The 20,674-nt window shown below is 48.5% G+C and overlaps 1 protein-coding gene across 3 annotated transcripts in view; it reads right to left on the bottom strand.

Moving 5' to 3' along the window:
• TMEM104 (transmembrane protein 104) overlaps positions 1–20,674 on the bottom strand; it is a 40,718-nt gene that overhangs the window by 15,811 nt on the left and 4,233 nt on the right. For 2 of the 3 annotated variants that reach the window (XM_048965003.1, XM_048965002.1), the window contains exons 4-8: positions 20,505–20,586; positions 19,459–19,561; positions 18,977–19,057; positions 15,334–15,433; positions 14,455–14,563 (exon numbers count right to left, since the gene is read on the bottom strand). In XM_048965003.1, the coding sequence (XP_048820960.1) occupies positions 14,455–14,563; positions 15,334–15,433; positions 18,977–19,057; positions 19,459–19,561; positions 20,505–20,586 (475 nt within the window). The remainder of the gene's footprint in view (positions 1–14,454; positions 14,564–15,333; positions 15,434–18,976; positions 19,058–19,458; positions 19,562–20,504; positions 20,587–20,674) is intronic. The other variant, XM_048965004.1, reaches the window with a different exon arrangement.

The raw sequence follows: 20,674 nt of genomic DNA, 5'->3' as shown, positions 1-20,674 counted from the left end.
GGAACATAAATATTGAATGGTGGCCTCTCTGTCCAGGCACACGCTCAGTTTAGGTCTGGATAGCAACAGCTGTGACCAGACTGCTTGCATTAACATAGACAGCTAGCTTTGATGCGTCTGAGGCTGAACAACAATGGAATAAAAAGGTTTTCCCTACATTGTTGCGTGCCTTACAGCAGGAAGCTTACAGCTTAACAGTTAAGCTGTTGACTTGGATGCTGAAAGCCTGTGCAAAGCAAAGAGGAAAAAACCAGATAGTCATAAGAACTTCATCCAATGAAATTCAGCATACTGATAGGAGTCTCTTCACTGCCCTTGGATGTCTGCTGAGAGTTCAGCGAGTCTCAGCAAGCTTAACTGGGGAGCAGCACAGCACCCATCTGCTGCACCTCTTCCAGCAGGGTTGTAAAAACCATCCATCAGAACTGGAAACATTGAGACTGGTATCCTGCACAAGCTTTGCTCAGCACTGTCCTGCAGCACACAACACGTTCACACCGTCAGCCCACACCTGGAGGAGCAACACTCCATGCAGCATCCAGAGCCCACCTCACCCAAGGTGAAAAGGGGAGAAAACGCTTTACTGCAGGAAATGACAGACCTTGACTGAGGTCTGAACGTGAACTGAGAGAAGCTACGTGCAGACAAGAGACAAGATGGGTGCTGCAACAGAGATGCCTACCTGCAAGCCGTGGATTGGACTACCAGCTGCCACAGCTGTGAGCTAGCAATACACAGCAGGTCCAAAGCAGTGGGTAAGCAGTATCTAGAAGGCCGCAGTGCACAGCTGTGCAGTTTCGATCAGCATTTGAAAGGGATTCCAAAGACAAACGCTCAACTTTAATATTTACACACGATTCTTTTTCATGACTTCTTACAGCAGTTCCCAACAAAAGGTGTCACCAGCAGGGAAGAGCTGCGACTCGAAAGGGCAGGCTGCAGAGCCCCAGGTCTCTGTCGACCCCGACAGCGTCAGCAGCAGAACAGAAACCGGGCTATTTTAAGGCTAGCATGACCCCAGGAAACTTCTCTTGAGACTGTCTGAGAACATCTGCAAGGCAAATTGGAAACTCCTCACATCACAAGTATTCTCAGATGACTCAAGTCAATCCAGGAAGGGGAGCAGAGGAAAGAGCCCGCAGGTCTCACTCACTGCTCGGTCAAGACATTCTGACCCGGGGCCATCATTGACACTTGGTTTTGGTTGTTTTCTTTTTTGCAAGCAGAAAAACAGAGACAAAACACATACAGAATTCTGATTAGTGAAATAATTCAGGCTCCAAGGAGCAAGTGCTGAAATCACACACAATCCAGCATTATAGGCACGCCTGACGAGAGGAGCCAGAACAGCCTGAACTACTGTGACATTTCAAAGGCACGTCAGTCAGTTACAAGCCTTCCATGCTGCTTCCTCCTCTTGTTCCTTTCTCTCCTAAGCAGGAACTCAAACTCGCCATTCCTTCCATCCTCTCCTACAGACTGCCACAGCTGGTCTCAGGGTAGTACACAAGGACAAACTTCAGCCTACAGAGATGCAGCTTAAGGACCAAGAGCAAACCAAAGCAGATGGAAACCAGAAATTACTCTCAAGTTTGTGATGAATTTGTCCCAAACTCCACCTCTCAACATGCACACACTGCTCCAAGCCTCCTTTCAGATCATGTTATTAGCTCGCACATCAGAAGGAGCTGAAACAGGAGACAGAGGAAGGATGATGATAATTAAGGAACAGGTGTTCCCAGCAAATCAGAATGCACCAGAACCAATTGGCAAAACAGCACCTCAAACCATATCAAGAATTGACAGATCACCGAGCACCTAACAGCTGGGGCTTCAGCACTGAAGAGAGAATTGCATTAGAGGAGATTTGGGGCTCAACTACTGAAGAGCATTACAAGTGTTGTTAGTTGCTGGAAGAATCGAGGTCTCCTTTACACTCCAACTACCATCAAAGTAGAAGGAATTCCACTCCACTTTCTGCAATTATCTTCAGCAACCTCCAGAGCTCAGCACGTCCTGAACAGCCAAATCCACTGAGCAGCTCTTCCTGCACTCTCTCTTGTCTGCATGCCCTGTGACTCGAGGCACGGTGGAGGGGAGCAGAAAGGTCAGGTTCTTCCCACATCCTTTAAGATAAGCAGTGTCTTCTCTTCCAGATTTCAGAACTGGTCCTAAAGAACCAACTGAGAAATGAGTTCAAGTGCAACAGAAATATATTATCTTTTCCACTTGATGCCTATTAGGGAACCAAGATGGGTACTATGGATCAATGCAAACGATGCTAAGGCTTAGAAGGAGATGAGGCTGCACTGCTCTGCAGAGATTGTGCCACCCACTTTTAGGAGAGGAACTCGCAGCACACACTGAACTGTTTGAGAGGGCAAAGGCAGGGCAGAAGATGCCATTAAACATCAAGATTAACGTCCCTTCAAAGTGAAGTTGTGTACAGATCCAGCACAGGTCAGGAGGACGACACGATTCTTCTTCAATATCCACGACACTCGGGGCAAAGGCTCAGTCCCTGCATTAGACTGAATCTCATCAAACCTCAGAAGTGTCCCAGGGCCAGGAAGCCTACTTACAGCCATCACTAACAGGGTGAGAAGAGTTGCAATGCCTCCAGTGAGGACATCTAATTTCTCTGTCTTGCTGTGCCAGACACCGAATGCTCTTCCTACTTAGGAAGTCAATTACTTTCCTAACTTCTCCCCAAGGAAGAAGTAAGCCCAAATAAGCACCTCAGACATATACCAAAATTTCTACCTGATGTTTTCTAAGCTCAAGGTTTTCTCCAGAGGAATATAATTAATGGAGTGCTTCATTAGATGCACAATTCAAACAACTCGATGCCTGCCGCACCAGGTAGCCCTGCCAAAAGTCAAGTACACAGAGCTCTTAGATTGAAAAGCTCTCCAGACTTTTCCAGCTCTTCAGCTAGCTTAGACATTACAGAGTTTATCCTTCTCTTCCTGAACTTCAGCAACTTAACCCAAGGCAGAATGAGCACAGTCTAAGCTTCCTGTGTTTTTACCCATCGCCGGAGTTCAGAACCATTCCCCAGTCTCTCCTCCAGCCAACAGGCAATGCCAGACAAGCAGCAGGCCTGCTGCATGGGGTGCACAGAATGCTCATAGAACAAATAAAAGCAACAGATGTGGACGTGTTTACTTCTTCTTCCTTATGCTGGTGAACAGTATGCAGGTACAGCACATTAACTGCAAGTGTTTCTCACTTTAACCAGCCAAAACATTAGCAGCTGACTAGCACAGAACAGCAGCTTATCCCCAGTTACACTCTGCCCTGCAGGCTACCAGGGCCATGAGCTGTACATCACCCTGCTTGTGCCCTTACCAAGCTCTTAAAAACCAATTCCTCCCACTGAGCCAAGGCACACAGACGCAGCAGGCACCCAGCCCCGCACCTCTCAGCTCTCAGTGCTTCAAACTGAGATGCAGGCTGGGCAACTCGAGCCGTCTCGCCATAGGGAAAGCTGGCTGGGGTTTACCATTGCCCGGAATGCATATTCTTGAAAGTATATTTATAAAAGTGTGTTTTATTAAAGCTGTCGTGTTAAAACTTGACTACCTAACCTTGCTTATTGGCTCATCTCAAAAATGCAAGAGTAAGATCAAGCGTTAACAGGACATCAGCCTGTTGAATCAGCTCAGCCTCAGCCAAGAGGCCCGAGGGAGGTCACACACCACCAAAAGGCCTTCAGCCTGCACAACTGTGCTTTACACCAAATTCAGAGGGCTGTATTGACTCCACAGTTCTTTATTGACCTGAAGAGCACACACATCACCCCAGACCAGTACAGTTCAATAGTTCAGTGGCTTCCATCTGCTTCCCAGAACGTAGCTGGTACACAAAAAGCCAACCCGGCTCAGGAAGTGCAGTCAGCAGCCAGGCTGAGCCGATCCACGCATCAGATGCAGCAGTTCAGGCACAATGGCCTGCATACATTTGCAAGAGTACCAACTAAAAGCCAGCTTCTTTCATAACTGCCATCAGAACTTGCTTGTTCTCAGGCTCCACAAACTCATCTGCAAGATTAGCATCTGCACTTGATGCTTGCTAAGCAGTGAATTAAGAACAGTAGCTACTGTTTTCTGTTGATTCAGAACCTGGAAACTTTCAGGCAGGCTCAGTAGAAGCAGGATATTTACCTGAGAAAAGTGTAACAGCGAAGACCAACGTCAATGAAAGAAGCAGCTGCTCCTAGAGCAGGGTAAAAAGCGTTGGAGAATTTTTGGACAAATGTACACTGAGTACTCAATACAACTTGTATTTGAGTGGCACAAAGCTGTCGTACCAGTATGAAGCGAACAGGTCTCAGGTATTGGCTAGGACTGCTCAGCTTTAACACGGGGTGACAAATGTCACAGCACTCTCTCCTTCAATGCCTCCCTTCAGGCTGAGGCCCCAGCCACCCCTTCCTTCCTATTTCTACCTGTTCCCCCTCATTCAGCAGAGCTTGCTCCAAATTCCCCCTTGGAGGCTTTTGCTTCTTCTTAACAGCAGCGCCAGCATCTCACAAACTCTGCTCAATGCACAACGGTAACAACTCCACCTCTCCAGACAGCAATGCCTACACTTCTTAAGCACCGAGTAACAGTGCTGCTAGCCAAAATCAGTACAGCTAATAGCTTCACTCTTCTGGTGAACGTTTAAACAGCCACTGGTTTAAGTAAACGGATCGCTCTCCTTGGAAGACTTTGTCATCTTGCTTGGAAAACTGAATGCTTCATGCAGGATACGGGTACAGAACATCCCTGTAAAGCAAGATAATGACAGATAGAGGCTCTACTGAATGAGCACCTCCCAGAGAAAGGCTGCTTTGATTCAGTGCTCAGACAACACAAGTCTCCTTGAACACTGTAGGAAAAAGCAGACATTTCATATGTGCTGTCAGAAATGGCAATTCTGACATCCCTTCTGCTTCTGCAAGAAGTCCCTGAGCTCACAGCTATTCCACGACCCAGATGAGTTCCAGAAGGGACAAAACAATACGAGAAACCAGTCTGCTCTTTGTACTTATGCAAGCAAGATGTCAGGAGAGCCCAGGGGCTCTGCTCTCTGTCAGGTGCTCTCCTCCACACTGTCTACAGAGACATCACTGGAGGTAAAAACCACCAAACCCAAAAGCCATTTTGCCTGCACTGACACAGGTCACAGGTTTTACTTTTTGTTGGAAGCTTGAACCAGCCCTATTGTCTTCAGCAGAAGTAGTTCCTTATGAATTGGTGCTCCTATCCACGTCCTTGGGGAGCTGCTAGGGCTGACTTTGGACAGAACCATTAAATCTGAAATGCCTTCCTCGCTCTTATTTCACTTTGAAATGAAAAAAGCACAACTTTAAACTCCTAAGGTCACCTGTAACTTCACCCACAAGCCTCTCTGCAGCTGCTCTGCACACAGTTCAAGTTGTGGCAGTCACTACAACACCCAGCAGCAGCCCTACACCTAGCAGTCACTCACACCAAGGCTTCCGCAATTTTCAGCTGAAGCCCAACAAGAGCGAGGGGTCTGGAGCACAGCAACACGTTTTCCCCTTCTGCCACCTCTCCTCCCCTTTGCTCCTGTGACAAGAGGCCACATTTCTGCATGAGCTCATATCTCCACGCAAGGAGCCAGATGGCACATCACTGAGGGCTGCCGTCCAAGCTTTCGTTGGTGAAGCTTTACCCCTTGCAGAGAACAGTACAAATATAAATACACGAAAGGAGCCCGATTGGTCAGGAAGGAGTTTTTTAGAGAGCCAAAGAAATATAAAGGTGAAGATCCACAACCTCTCCAGGCTGGAAGCTGGGACTGTGTGACAGGCAGCGTGCTATCAGCAGATAAGTGATTATGAAGCTCTTCAAGTTGGTCAAAAAGAGAATCCAACAACACAACAAGGATCGCTCAAAGAAGCTGAGACACAAGAAGGATTTTAATTTCCAGATCCCTCCACAGAGCAACGAAGTCACCACGGAAGGAGGACTCAGCTGCCAGACATCCCACAAGCAACATTTATGGATAAGGAAAGAAGGCTGGTCACGCTTTGACTGCAGCAGACATCTGCTGCCACAGCGGCTCCAGCAACGAAGGCGCCGCTCCTGGACACCCGGCAGCAGCTCACACCCATCCCTCACATGGAGCAACTGCCCGCACCAGGAGTCCTCACTCGCCTTTCTCCCCAGCACGCTAAGGCAGGAGCAGGTATCCCCCGAGAGCCCAGCTGCTGTCACAAGTTCTTGCCAGCAAAGGCAGTGGCATTTCAGCCACCCACAGTCGCGGCGCCCTGTAAGCCACACAGCACCTCCTGTCATCCCTGCGGCAGCGCTCCCAGTGCTTCTTCCAAAAGGAAGACGTCCTGCAAAACACAAGAAAGCATCTCCAGTTCCAAAGCTACTTAGCTGGGTGGAAGCAAGTACATGGCGATGCTTTTTTCTCCCTGCTGACTCATGGCAGGGCTTCAAAAGCTGGCCCAGCCTTGCTAAGAGCTTTAAGTTTTTCAGCCTGGAAAGAAAATCCTGGAAAAATAGTTATTCCTCCTCCTAAACTGAAGAAACCCAGGCTCAAAGTCATTCAGTGCAAGGATTGCAGTCCCTGGCACACCTGGATATGTAGGATCATAGCCAGCAGCAAGCTTGCCTGCACTCTCGGGCAGATACAATTCCATAATCATTTCTGCAAAAGGAGAAAGATGGAGGCCAGCAACAACCCCGAGGTGACTGGCATCTAATTTTTCATCATTGCAGTATTTATGGCAACACCATTTGCAGCATCTTGTAATCACTTCAGCTCCTCCTTGACCCCTGGCTCTCCCTTACTCTGCATCTCCTAATTGCATCTGAACAAGCAGGAGGGAAGCAGCAAAGTGGATGGATGCAGGAGAGCCGAATGGCTGCTCGGTGACACTTGGAAGGACAGCAGTGGAGCCGCAGAGCCGGGGCCGGCTGCACCCCATCACCAGCCTGCTGTGACCTCTCACAGGCTACAAAACAGGCATCCTCCTCCTCCCGACACTGGGGGACTCAAGGTTACCCAATTCCCAATTTAATGAGTTCCCACCGATGAAGTCTGAGGGCATAATCATTACTAAACAGAGACTGCGCCAAATCCCTGCATATTCACTGCCTCTTCTTTCAGAGTATTGGCAACTCAAACTGTGTTTGTATCGACCCCAAAAGCCCCTGGGTTAGACAGCACACATGCAGAGAGACACGGGCCAGCACGACACGGATGCACAGAGGGCCCTGCAAACACATCGATCCATGAAGTGCCAGGGTGACAGGGTGTGTGGGACCAGCGAGGTCTGCTCCTGAAGGCCACCAACCCGTGTGTCACAGCGCAGTGGGTGGCTCTGTCTCAGCCATCACGTTCCCTTTCCCCTTGACTTTTTGCCCCCATGAACTCCTTGAATTTCACAGAATTCTCCAGCTGCCTGGAGGATGCGATTTCATGGATAGCATCATCCCAATCACTGCGCATTGCCAGGCAGGAATTGCTTGGAGGAAAAGGAACTGTCCCACACTTTAACTGCTCTGCAGCAGCACAAAAGCAAGAGAAAAAGCCACGTCGCCTGGGGCAAGCAGGCAGTCTGCTTACTGCCAGCCTGTGCCTTGCGTGAGCCTTGCAGCATGCACCAAGCTGGTGCAACAGGCTTCAGAGATCAGATCTGCCTGAGAGTATTATACCGAGTTCAACTTACAAGATAAATCCCAGCTGCATTATTTGTATTTATAGTCCTGCTTACAGAAGCATGAGCCACGTGTGGGATTTGCTGATGTAGTCCAAAAATCCACATTTTTGGACAAGAACGTCAGTGATCTCAACCAGACATAATGTGCAATTTAGGAGGATGTTAAGAAGTTGTAGACTTATTTAGGAGCCTGAAGAGATATCATTCTGTTCAGAGCTTCATCCCTCCGCTGCCTCTGGCAACATTTAGAGTGGCATAACGGCACAGTTCTGCAGCCCTGGTAATTTCTATCTGTATATTAAGGAATTAATGAAAATTTCAGTGGAGGAAAGATCAGGACTGCTGCCTTACTTGATGAAAATGCTGATGAAGCCAGGCGGGCAGCAAAGTCGGCGCTCTGTTTAGAAACAAGACTGGTGTTAAAACACCAAACAAAATACTGGAAAATATGCTGTTGAAAAGAAGGCCTGCATTGAACCTCCCAGGGTGGTGCTCAGTCAACTGAACACGTCTCCTCCAGCCCTGGGCTTCAGGATGTTGTCACTACCACTGCACAGCATAACACTGCACAGGGGAAAGCATTCATAACTTGCTTTCCCAAACTGACAGATCAGGGAACCTCCTGCACCAGCCCAGGACAGGAATCTTAAAAGGCCCTTTTAAAACCCTTCCACCTTGTGCAGGGAGCCAGTGATCACCAACAGATATCAGTTCTGACACCTGCCCCATTTAGGAGAGACTGGGCTCCAATACCCAGAGAACAGCGCCAGCTTTGGCGCCTTGCTCCCCAGGTGAGCTGACTCCAGAGGACAGCTTTGTTTAGAAAAGCAGCATCATGGCCTCTCAGCCTTGCTGGGAACGTCTCTGCCAGGCAGCAAGGGCTGCAGTTCAAACACAACGAACAGCTTTGACAAATTCAAAACCGCAGAAGTGCACAAAAGCAAACAGACATCCAGAGCGACTTCTTCACCCAATTTGTTCACAGGATTTGCTACTAAGGCTTATCCCACCATCCATCACCACATAAGCCCAGTCAGGCACTGAAGAGCGCAGAGTGCTCCTGTACGTGGGAGCAGAGCACGTGTGAGCTCAGCAGGGGCCTCCACCAGTCGCACCAGCGCTTCCCTTGTGCTGGCAGTGCCTGCAGCACCCCGACCAGGCGCACACCCCGCGTCTGCACATGGGGAGCAGCCCAGCAGCACTCCTTCCTCCCACACAGTCCTTGCAGCCCTGAAGTGAGCAGACAGCTCTGTGCAGAGCACACATTTCAGCCCCCTGCACTATTGATTTTGCTGTGAAAAGAGACAAGCTAATCCTTTAAAGTTAGTTGCTTCAATCTTGCCGTTTCTCCTCCATTATACCAAAGGCTGCTCTCCTCCCCAGCTGTAGCAGCAGGGAGACTTGCCTCCTACCAGATATTTCTTTTAGTCCAAGTTCAGCTGGTTACAAGAAAGGTGAGCCCACCCACAACAAAACAAACACCCACGCTCCAGCTGACCTCTGCGTCACCAATCAACTTTATATTCCCCCTCCACAAGGCTATGCTCCTTTCACCACTCCTCCTGTCAGGCCAGGAAAAACCTCTTACTTGTAAGACCGGTTACCACCTGAAGTCCCCCAGCAGTAGGAAACACAAAGTATTTGGGAAACTGTGAAACAGCTGGTTTGTGTGCCAGAGGCACATGATGAGTGAGCAACTGAGAGGATTTATCGGCAAGCCCACAGTAGAAGAACAGACGAGGATGAAGGAGACAGGATTTATGCCATATTAACAAGGCTGTGCGCCAATTTCAACCATATTAGTTTCACAATAAGAATGCTGAGAATTGCCTTCCTATCCCACACCCAGACACCATTTATTTTAAACAGAATTGGCTCCTATCCTTCCTCAAAGAAAAGTAACTAACCCACCTCCTTTTTCAGAAGCTGAGAAGCATGAGAGGACTTTAATCAGCCCTCAAGACCAGGCTTGCAGCCAAGCCAAGCTGTATTTTTGAGGCATCTGTAACAAACAGTTAGGGTTACTGGTATTTATGCTTAATGCAGTACTTGTTCCTCTCCTCCACAGTAACAGCTCAAAGCCCAGGTGCCTGCACACACAGAAATGGCACAGTACTCTCGATTCTTTGGAGATTCCTTGCTTTCCAAGCTTCCAGAACAGGATTTACACATAGAAGAAGTAGTCATTTTTGCACATTTGTTTCTGTTTCCATATCAGTATCATAATAAAAAATATTAGAATGTTTGTGGTAGGGAATATAGTGCAATAAATCTGGCAAGAAGGTCTTACTGTGAATGACTTATTGTACAATACACTGGGCAACGTGCTAATAGCATCCCAGCTGCATCCTTATCCTTACTGTAAGCTGAAACACCACAGTCTGAGATTTGTTTAAACAAGATGATGGCTTCCTACCAGTAGGGTGGGCTTCCAGCAGCCTGCCTTCCCTTCCCCTATCTTACCCTGGGAGCTCGAGGCGCCCCAAACCTTGACTGCTGTGCTGTGCTATCAGCCCTTTCTGCTCCAGACATCTCACCTGCCACTGAAGCAGCTACCTTCACCACTGCTGGTTCTCAAGGGCTCTAGACAGCGCAACCTGTAAGAATAAATATCCAGGAGACGGCAGCTGTGACCCATTTACTACCGGATGCTGCTGCAGGGCACAGCTGAGGAAGGCAGGACAGAGGAAAAGCACTTGCTGCAAAGAGAACGAGAGGAGCAAACCCAGGTGTCCTTGGAAAATGCACTCGGTTTGCAGCACTGCTCCAGCTCTGCTGCTTCAACTCCCAGTTGGCCAGAGATGGTTTACCTCAAGCACTGATGTTTGAGTATCGCCACGAGGGGTCCCTCAGAGCCGCTGGGAGGTTCAGACGATAAAAATTCTGGGTGCCTGTGCTCAGTGCAGAGGAGCAGGCTCACACGAGGCGCACCCAGGGAGGAGAGAACCTGAGGGGAAAGCAAGGAGCTCCTGCCTGCAGCCGAGGAGGGCCGGGGAAGGCAGCATCACGCCGGGCACATGGAGACAGAGCTACATCAACACTTATCAGTTCAGCCTTCGCATCTGCCGATTAAGTTCTGCTGGCACCGAGCAGTCCTACGTGTCCTCATCCCACCTCCTGCCCCCCTGCACGGCCTCACGTGGCTGCAGCCCGGCATTCCGATCAGAGCGCCAGGCTGGGTGACATTGTCCCCTTCTGATGAGGGATGGTAAGTGCCGGCGAGCTCGCTCATTTTATTCACTGCAAAGCACGTTTCCAACTGGGATAATCTCCATTAAACCATCTGCGCTCCCATCTCCGCCCTGCCCACACCCGCTGGGCTGCCTGCGATGCTGCAGCATCCGCGAACCTGCAACAGCGGATGCTGCGTCCCTTTCCCAATCAGCCACAGAACCAACAGGGACGCAGACAGAACAGATGCACTGGTAGCTCTGACACACTACTGAGCCAGGCTACGGGGGCACCCGTGCCAACGCCTCTTTCCCAAAAGGTCTATGGCTTCCCCTGAGAATAAGCAGTTTCCTTCCCATTATGGGAAGACACCGCATCCCAAACTGCCAGAAAAGGAGGGTTGAGTGGAGAGTAGGATTTTAGCTACAACGGCTGCCCCGGTGCAGAAGTGCGCTGCTTGCCAGGTCGTGAAAGCATTTTGGATCAGACACTCTGAATGGCTGCTGATTCCCAGGATTAAATCTTTTATTTCAGTAGCTGCTTTCTAGAAACTGCAACAGAAAGACCAGAAGTCTCCTAGAAGAGAGATCTGAAACTTAAACCCACTGCCCCTTCCCCTCAAGTCTACACAGAAGACACTCAGCTGACCTTACAGAGAGGATGATTAAGAAACTGCACCGAAGCATGAATCCAGCACAGAGGACTGAATGCTGCCCTTAGCACTGGCACTCGACAGCCAAGGGACTCAGGACTCAGCTATCAGGAGCACGACAGAGTTGAATGATCCAAAGCGGAGCTGGAAACCCATCGATCTGCTTTAACTGTAATCAGTGCTTGCCTTCCCCAGTGTCTCTGGGCCATGAGACACGTGCCTTCCTCCCATCCGTCTGGCCCTGCATGTTCTGGCCCTGCCAGGCTTGGAAGCACCCTGCAAAGCCTTCAAACCTTCCAGGACTCCTGAGGTGCAAAGGGGAGGCAAACAGCAGCAGCAAGAGATGGGTTGGGAACAAGAGATTATTCCAGTACTTCCTGCACTCGCCTCCACTTATTTACTTTGCAAGCCCTTATTTTCCAAGGCAATTTACAAACAAGTAGCAAGATAACCATTTGTTCAGACAAAGGTTAATAGGGGTCTAGTGGTCTCTGAGGACTCTGCAGACACACTGAGGTGAGAAAATTTGGAGCAGCAATAAAGACGCTGCGCAGACAAGCAGATCTCAGGAGAAGGCTTTAATCTGTCTAAATATTCTCATTATGTGCGTTCTTCAGCTCCCATTCAGTGATCAGAGCAGAGACCGCTTCCAGTGGCTTTTTGGGACAATAAACCATGAAATAGGATTTTTACATCAGTCATTCTTCCTTTCTCCCTGCAGCTGAAGAGTCAACGTTTAAAATAGTTTTTGTTGTTCTCGCTATTAAAGAGAAGCCAGTAACGGGAGAAAAAGAGTCAATAGGATGAAGGCAGGACAGATCCTTGGCAGACCGAGGCACTTGGCACAAGAGAGCTATTGGCACCATTTTTGCAGAAAACCTCAAATAGACTATTTGTCCTGGTAGTCCAAAAAAGGGTTTCTGGGGGCCTTGCACATGGTGACAGATACAGCACTACATCCACAGGCCTGCTTCAGAGGAACAGATTCTAGATACAATCGCCCATCGTGCTCCTACAGCTGCCCCAGACCTACATACAGGACAGGGCAAAGTGAGAGGAGAAGAGGCAGGCATCTGGGACAGCAGCACCGACCCAAAACCTCAAACGCTTTCTCTGGGGATCACAGGGTTCATCTGTCCCCTTGTCATGGGGGAACTTGGCCTGCAAAAAGAGACTTTGTCCACTGAAACATGGAGCCAGAATTATTCCAACAAAAGAAAATGTTAAGAAAGTGAAGGCCAAGAAAACAGAGCAAGTTCTCTAAAGGCTGTGATTCCCATAGGACCGAAGCCTAGTGAGATGCTCTTGATGCATCCCACCCCACCTCACTCCTGCAATCTCTTTTCCACCACAGACAGGCAGGCTGCAGCTTCTCCTGCACGTTCCAGACTCCACTTCTATACATAAGCAGCTCAGACAGTTTGAAGACAGTCACAGTTCCCTGTGCTGGAAAGAACAGGGAGAGAAACTGCGGCCTTGCTTATATATCCGAGAAATATTTGTCAGACCTCTCGTTCTGCTCCCACATCAACCCAATACGGAACACGACGCCCCAGAACCCCACGCAGCTCCCAGGTAAGGCTGAGCACCGGCCGCCTGCTGAGCGCAGTGACCCTGGGACAACCCCTCCCCCTGTAATCCACCACAGACTTATTTCCTCCCACAAGCAATCCATCCCCACTTGTAAGAAGGAGCACAAAGGCACCGAAGCCCTCCGCTCAATTACAGGGCAGGAAGGATTAACCACTACCAAAAGACTCTGCAGATATTTATTCTCCAAATCCACACAAGGAGACAAACAGGGAAACGTGCCTCCGAGGGCTGTGTACACAGCCAGTACATCCAATGCTTCCTTTGGTTGGGTTTCTTTTTTTCAATTTTTCAGGTCTGAACAATTATCTTCATGAATTATAGACATAATATCTGAGAGACACAGGCAATAATTAACACACGCCTGCTTTCTCTGACTAGCTCATTCTGCTGGGTCAGGCAGAGTTATTGAGATTCAGGGAAGAAATCCTCAATCTTGTGGAAATTTTAAGGAAGGAGATCAAGACAATTTAATAAAGCAATAATCTTTCTCTTAAATAATTAACTAGGCTTTGACATTCAGTAATACTTCTGAATCCCAGCTCTTACTTTTGCAATAATGCTACACTCAGATGTGATCTGCTGCATGTCCAAAACGCAGCAACTGCTAAATGGCTGCACACAGCCTTTGCCCCTGGATTTCTCCGCACACAAGGCATCTCCAAACACAGATCCTTCCTCTTTCTGCTTAAAACTCCCACTGAAAGCTCTAACACCACTGTCCAAAGTGCACACGAGGCACTGCTTTACACCTTCTTCTCATTTTGCTCTGCTAACTCTCATCCCCAGGTTTGAGCCCTCAGCTTTTGCCAAACACGAGCCCAGCAGTGTTTGTCACCCTTTGGGAAACCCTTGGCTTCGCAGTAGAACCACAGCTCAGGAATAGATGCTATGAAGAATCCTGAACTAGACAGCCAGCTACTACTAAAGCAGCATACAGCACGGGTGTTAAGTGGTCTGTTTACATCGCCTCTCAAAAAGCACATTTTCCAGCAGCGTAAACAATTTTATTCACATAAAGAATGCACTCAAAAGACGTGAACATACTTGAGTACATTGAGAACAATCATCTCAAAACAACTACTTCAGCCAGCCACCAAGGACACCCCTTGGGCACAGACACATCACCCACTCAGGCAACATAATACTAACCATCAAGAACAGAAGCGATGAGCCAACTGCAACACAGCCATGTCTTGTGCTAGAGACAAAGTGCTTGGCTAACAAGGCCGGACTGAACGGAAAGCTTCACATTCTCTGTTACTACATGCACATCACCTCAAGGAAAAGAACCCTACCCAGCAGAAAGAAAACTGTATGGGAAATAAAGGTCACAGCACTTTCAGAAACTTACCAGATACAGCCTGTAAGCATCAATCCTTCGAATTGGCCCCCAGCACTTGTCTGTATCATTATACTTTGTGCCATCTCCAACATTGCAGGAATGGTTGCCAATGGCACTGCTGGAAAAGGAGGAGGGAGAAACAAAAGACGGTAATTAATTCCCAGCAGATGCCCTCCCCTTCCCTGCATTCATGAAAGAGGAATGGTCAGAGGCCCAAACTGCATGCTTCTCCCCCCCCCCCCCCCCCCCACAAGGGCATGCACTCCTCAATTTCTGGGCTGTGTAACACAGCAGGTCAGTGAACACTGCGCGTTTGAAGGCAAACCCCTTGATTGCGCCCAGACACTTGGACACTCAGAATCAGCAAATCTCAAGCTCACATAAGGGTCATCAAGCTTTTCCATTTCCAAGTCTTGAGACCAGGAGCAGCCCAGCCCAGATTCAATCCAACTACTCTCCTTCATTGGTTATTTTTTAGCAGGAGGAAATTGGCTGCATTTACCCAGTGAGCTCTGGGCTTCAGATAAGGGCTGATAAGCATCACACGTCTCAGCTCATAACCAGAGTCAGAAAAGGTAAAATACTGCACAGGGAACAGCAATCAAACCAGAGAACAACAAGTCCCATGTCTGCAAGGTGCAGAAGTTAGCAATACTTCACAGCCGAGGATTGAGGAAATCAGGTCAGGTGCCTTTCAGACATCCAACAACAGCTAAACTTGGAGCAGGCTCCTGTACGTGGCAGCTTTGCCTTCCCAGCCAGGAGTCATTGAGTCATTTGTCTGCTCCAGCCCTCAGGAGGCAGAGCTGATCCCAGTCAGACCATCAAAACCAAAAACCTGCTCTCCTTTCTGGTACTGCATAACTGCACAGCAGCCAGCACACTTACCAGGTCACCTGCATGAGAGAGACTGGCACAGCCGCTGCATAGATTGCCAGGTCCCCATAAAGGTAGATAATGATGCAGAAATAGAAGAGGTTGACACCCACTGCAGGAAAAGGAAACATTTTTACTGACTTACAGTACACAGGGGTTCTTGAACTTTACACTCTAAATTAACAGTCCACAGAACTGCTTCTCAAGGTCTTGAAATCACAATTTCCCTCCACAGTTCAGTTCTGCAGCACGTTCCACAGCATAGGGAACTGTGCTGCAGCTCAAGAACTGATAAGAACCGATGCCTCAGAGCTGAACCACCTGCCTTCACACCAGGCACTCATCTAAGCCCATCCTGCAGTCACCAGTCAAGGCCAACAGGCCTCACCCAAGTCATCTGCCAGGTGAAACTGTCAACCTGGAACAACCACAGGCAAACATCCAGCTGATGGCAACAGATTTGGTGAGAACGCAGCCTGAAGAACAGATAAATGAAGAAACACACACTTTTATGGCGTTCCACTGATTCCAAACCCTGTGCTTGCAAACCCTCAGTTCCTTCACATTAAGGTTTTGGCCCTGCAGAGATCCATTTCCACAGGGCTGAAGTGGAACTGCGTTTGGAAATTCCTCAGCATCACCATCCTGACTCAGACTTCAAACTTGCAAAGCTTCAGAACAGTTCCTGCAGCCCCAGTGTCACAAAAAAGCACTCTTCCTGCTCCCCGGTCCTTTGTTTTCTTACGTCTGCTCTGCATTTAACTACGAGAATTAGAAGTTCTTACATGGGAGACACAAAACAGCCTTGCCTGGACTCAGGGAGACACTGGCATGGAGAGCTGAAATCAGCAGCTGAAATCAGAGATGATTGATGAGACTCTCGGATTCTTTTCTTTCAAGAGAGCCCCAGCGTTTCACTGTGTGTTTTGCCATCACATTTCCCCTTCATATACAGTCAGGCAATTTCTTATAGGTTCCCCTTTGTCTTTACCCCCCCAGCTCTATGAAAGATTCTGGATGACTGCACAGCTAAGAAGTCTGCATCATTCTGAAGACAACAGCAAATTCCATCAGCTTTCTCCAATTTCCATTAGAAGGGGCTGGATGCTATAACAAGTTTCTGATGTAGGACAGACATCACAAGATCCACTAAGCACGGGAACAGACAGGCCTGGGACAGGTTCTGATTTGGGGATGTGGATGTCAGGTCTCAGACACTCCCCGGAGGCGTTAAGGCTCGCACAAGCCGTGCTGCAGCACCAGCTATCCACCAGCACACACTGCGCTCCTGCTGCAACACCGGCTGCGGAGCCCAGATGACGGCCCTCTCACAAAACTCATCCCTGCAAAGGCAGGAAGACTTTATTGCCAATTCTTTTATAAACTGCTACTGATCCTCCCTAATCAATACTTTCATTACTAGACAAAAAATGGGAAAATCAATGACTTCCTGTGGGGATACAGCATGATAGATGTGTCCAGAATCCATTACTGCAATAAATGACTGCTCAGTCCCAGAAGAAAGCACCCAACACTGCAAATTAAAAAAAAATAAAAATGCACCACACCAAAAAGCGTCCTTCAGAGCCAGCTCTTCTGAAAGAGCACACAAACCATCACAGCCTGAGCTGGTCAGCTCCCTTTAAGAAAGCAGACAGTCTGAGATGGAGATTTATCCCCAGCTTACCTCCCAGGACTGCAGATTCAACTCCTGTCAGATCGTTTAAGGGAAAAAAAGCAAGAAAAAAGAACAGAGAACGATAGATATCAGAGGCTTTAAGGACTGTCACAAAGCCTTCCTCAGCCTTCCCTCTGAAGGCTGCCCAGACACAGAGGCCTTGGTTTTGTATCCACACTTTGCATGTTGTGGGAAAAGCCCGCTCACTCGTGTGGTAGCTGTCAGAGTGCAGAGGTTGGTACCTGGAGCCAGGACTCCCCAGGCACGGCCCAGTTCCTCAGCACTACGCAGCAGCAACTGGTCACTGAGCAACTGTCCTTCGTCAGGGCCTTTCTGTGCAACCCTCAGCAGAAAGCACCTCAGCAAGGACCTGCAGAGGGAGGGACTTTGCTCATCCCTTCTTGCAACTGCACAGCAGACCAGAAAGTGTCTCTGAATGAGGGCTCAGCAGCCGCCCACTGCTAAGCACAGAGGAAGGCAAAGCAGGAAGTGAGTGACAGCTGCCCCACGCCTTCACTGCACACAAGTGTCATCTCCTCTCACAAGCTACGTTTCAAGCCATGGTCTGCTGCTGTTCCAGCTGACTTCTTGCAGATTCATCCCTTGGCATTGGGCTGAGTTGGTCCCAGGGAAGATCCTTAACACAAAAATCCGATCACTCACTAAAGCAACATTAAGAAGAGGGATTAACATCCAGAACACTAAGCAGTTTATATCACTTTGCTAGGAAACGTTTCCTAGCAGCAGAGGCTGTGTATTTCCAGCACCCTCTACTGGTTGCGATCACCTAGCAGCAAGGCAGAGGGCAATATCCCAACACCTGGCCCTGTTGAGGGGTCATCCTCACGTCCTCCTGAAGCGCCTGACAAGAGCCTTCTGAAGCTTGAGCCCTACCACCTGTGTTCCACCAGCCTGCCAGCAGCTGAGCAAGCCTCCATAGCCGAATGCCCAGTGACACTGATAAGCCACAACATACTTTCTTTCAAAGCAAGACCTAAATACTGCTGCTCCTCAGATGACTACTGAGGGGTAGGGGAGCATCTGCAGCGTTTTACAGATGGCAAGGAACACAAGAAAACTCATCCAAACTCAGGGTAACTCAGTACAACAGGCAAGATTAGGAACAAGATGCTTCTAGATCTCCAGCACACGGATAAGTCACCTCTCTTCCACTGTAAGTAGAAAAGTAGCACTGATTCAGTGTGGGTTTTGATGCTTGAGTGACTGAAGCTGACAAAGGAAGCAGAGCATACAGGGAAGTCAAGCTTATTTTCAACCAGACTCTGAAGACCAGCAATAATGTAGCTCCTTGAGCCCAGCTGTCCCTCAGAGAAAAGTCTTACACTGGTATAAAGATGACATAAGGCAGAGGAGTAAAACAGCCCACCATGCCTCTGTAAGGTGACCAGTGAGGGAGGGAAAATGTTACTTTCCACAAGAAATGGGGCCTGACAGGCTTAAAACAGCACATCTATAATGTCTGATGACTTTCTGGCTCTGCACACCACTTCAAGTGCACTCTTCACCGAGTTTCAGAATTGTAGCCTGCATTTCTATTATACACAGCAGTGGATATGGCTTTATCACAGCGCAGTTACAAGCTTGCTCCCTAACATACAATCAAAGATACTTAACAGCAAAAAAAGACAACTGCCTACCAGATGCTCACCAGAAACCTTTCCAACCCAGCAGCTCGTTCCCTTGCAGCTCTCTTGGTATCAGCCCCCCACCAGACACACGTAGTTCTCAGGAACTGCCCCCAGAAGCCTCCTATCCTTCAGATGGAGGTTTACAAGGTTCAGGGAGGACCAAACATCTTGTTCTCAGGTGCTACCAAGATGGAACTAGTGACCTTTACTGCTGTATATAGCTGAAACTCAGGATGCAAGCCCACACTGAGGAGCACTCAGATTTGAGGAAGACATGTACACAATACACAGCAGGACCAGAAAGGACTTAAAAACACGAATCACTTACCTTTATTGAAGAACATGGAAGCCATCTGGCCCATCTCCACTCTTTCTGTGATTTCAAAGATATTTGGTGAGCCGCGTCTCTCTGAAAGTTAAAAACAAGAGTGCTTCAACCAGACCCTCCAATAAACCCAGAGGCCAGGCTGCCTGAAGACACTCAAGCAGCTCTACGAACAGCATGAAGGTCAGAACGTACTATCTACCACTGCACAGCTGCAGTCACTGGTCCAATGACTCTGCTGAAGTCAAAGTGTTTTCAAAGTAAGGTACTCTCATCTCAGTGACTTAGAAAGAAAAGATCTTTATCAGACTGCAGAAGGTAAACTGAATTCTCAATGAGTCTTATCTTGCAAGTGCTAAGGACTTTGGGATGCAAATATACAGAACTAAGGGCAAAATGGACAGAAGGGCCCTACTGCACTTCCTAGAGCCCACCAGAGCGCAGTCTGCACAGACCAGGTGTCAAAGCACAGAGCAGGTACTTACGAACGGACAGGATGGGCCGCGTCTCTGCTCGCTCGTAGCTATCTCGGAGGAGAACATCACTGTCAGACACTCCAGAAGAAGAATCCTCATCCTCATCATCCTCCTGGAAGAAGAGATCAGACAGACCACTGCTGAGATTTCCTCCAACCACAACAAGAGTTACAGCAGCACCAGCACCGTGGTCTCACTTCCAGTATCTCAAAGATCCCCAGCAAGGCTGGGCAGGACAGGCCAGCAAACAGCAGCAATGCCAGGGAGCTGGCAGCCCACACCTGGGGTGCTGCAGAGAGCAGAAATGAGTGCTAGCAGAGCAGGAGAAGGTGAGTGACACTCTGCTGTCCTAGCAGGTCTTACACACAGCAACACTGCCTAATACACACTGTGACATGTGGCACAAGGAAGTAAAAGAACCTGTCAGATCCACACAGTTGCAGAAGTGGTTAAAAAAAAGAAGTCCTGACATTTTTATTGCCACAGCCAGTCATAAGAGAAACACCCATCTCATAACTCCAGCCCACTAACATACAGGCAGGAACCTGAATCACTGCAATTATACCTTGCCCAGACCCAGAAAAGCCACTAACGCCAGAATCCAAGAAGCCACAACTCAATTTTACAGCGAGGACATTCCTCAGGACTGTCCACTCCCTAGAATACATCCTTACTGGCAGCAAGGACATTCCTGCCTGTCCCAGTTAAATGACCTGAGATAAGCAAGGATTTACAGACACTCCAAATGGCACCACTACATTGGCTGCCACCTCTCCACACTCACTGAGCAGTGCTTCAGGGCAAGGAGAGCACCATCAGTGAGAGATGTGAGCAGCACAAGGGATTTTTCAAAGCTGGAGCAGAAAATCCTGCCTTTAATGAGCAACCCCACAGGGAAGCAACAGCCATATTTTACAAGGCAAAGTTAACTAGAGTAGAAATTTATTCCTTTAATGGAGTTGCTAATGAAGCGAGGCAAAGACAGGAAGGAATCTCAGGCAAGCCTTATGTGACACAAGAACTCCAGAAAAATGGAAAGTTAAACCCACACAAACCTTGCGTTTTTCCATTCTCTTCCATCGCAGCTGGGCATTTGCAGCAGCCATGGCTTCCACCACAAAAGTAGTAGTCATATAGCTTGAGAGAGATATTCAGTTAATATCAACCATAGTCAAGCAGTACTGCTGAAATGACAGTAATTTTCAATGCTTGCAGGAGTAAACAA

The sequence above is a fragment of the Lagopus muta genome, chromosome 18 (assembly GCF_023343835.1).
Source record: "Lagopus muta isolate bLagMut1 chromosome 18, bLagMut1 primary, whole genome shotgun sequence".
Taxonomy (NCBI): Eukaryota; Metazoa; Chordata; class Aves; order Galliformes; family Phasianidae; genus Lagopus; species Lagopus muta.
Note: the sequence above shows the minus strand (reverse complement) of the source record. Positions and strands in the feature narration are given on the sequence as shown.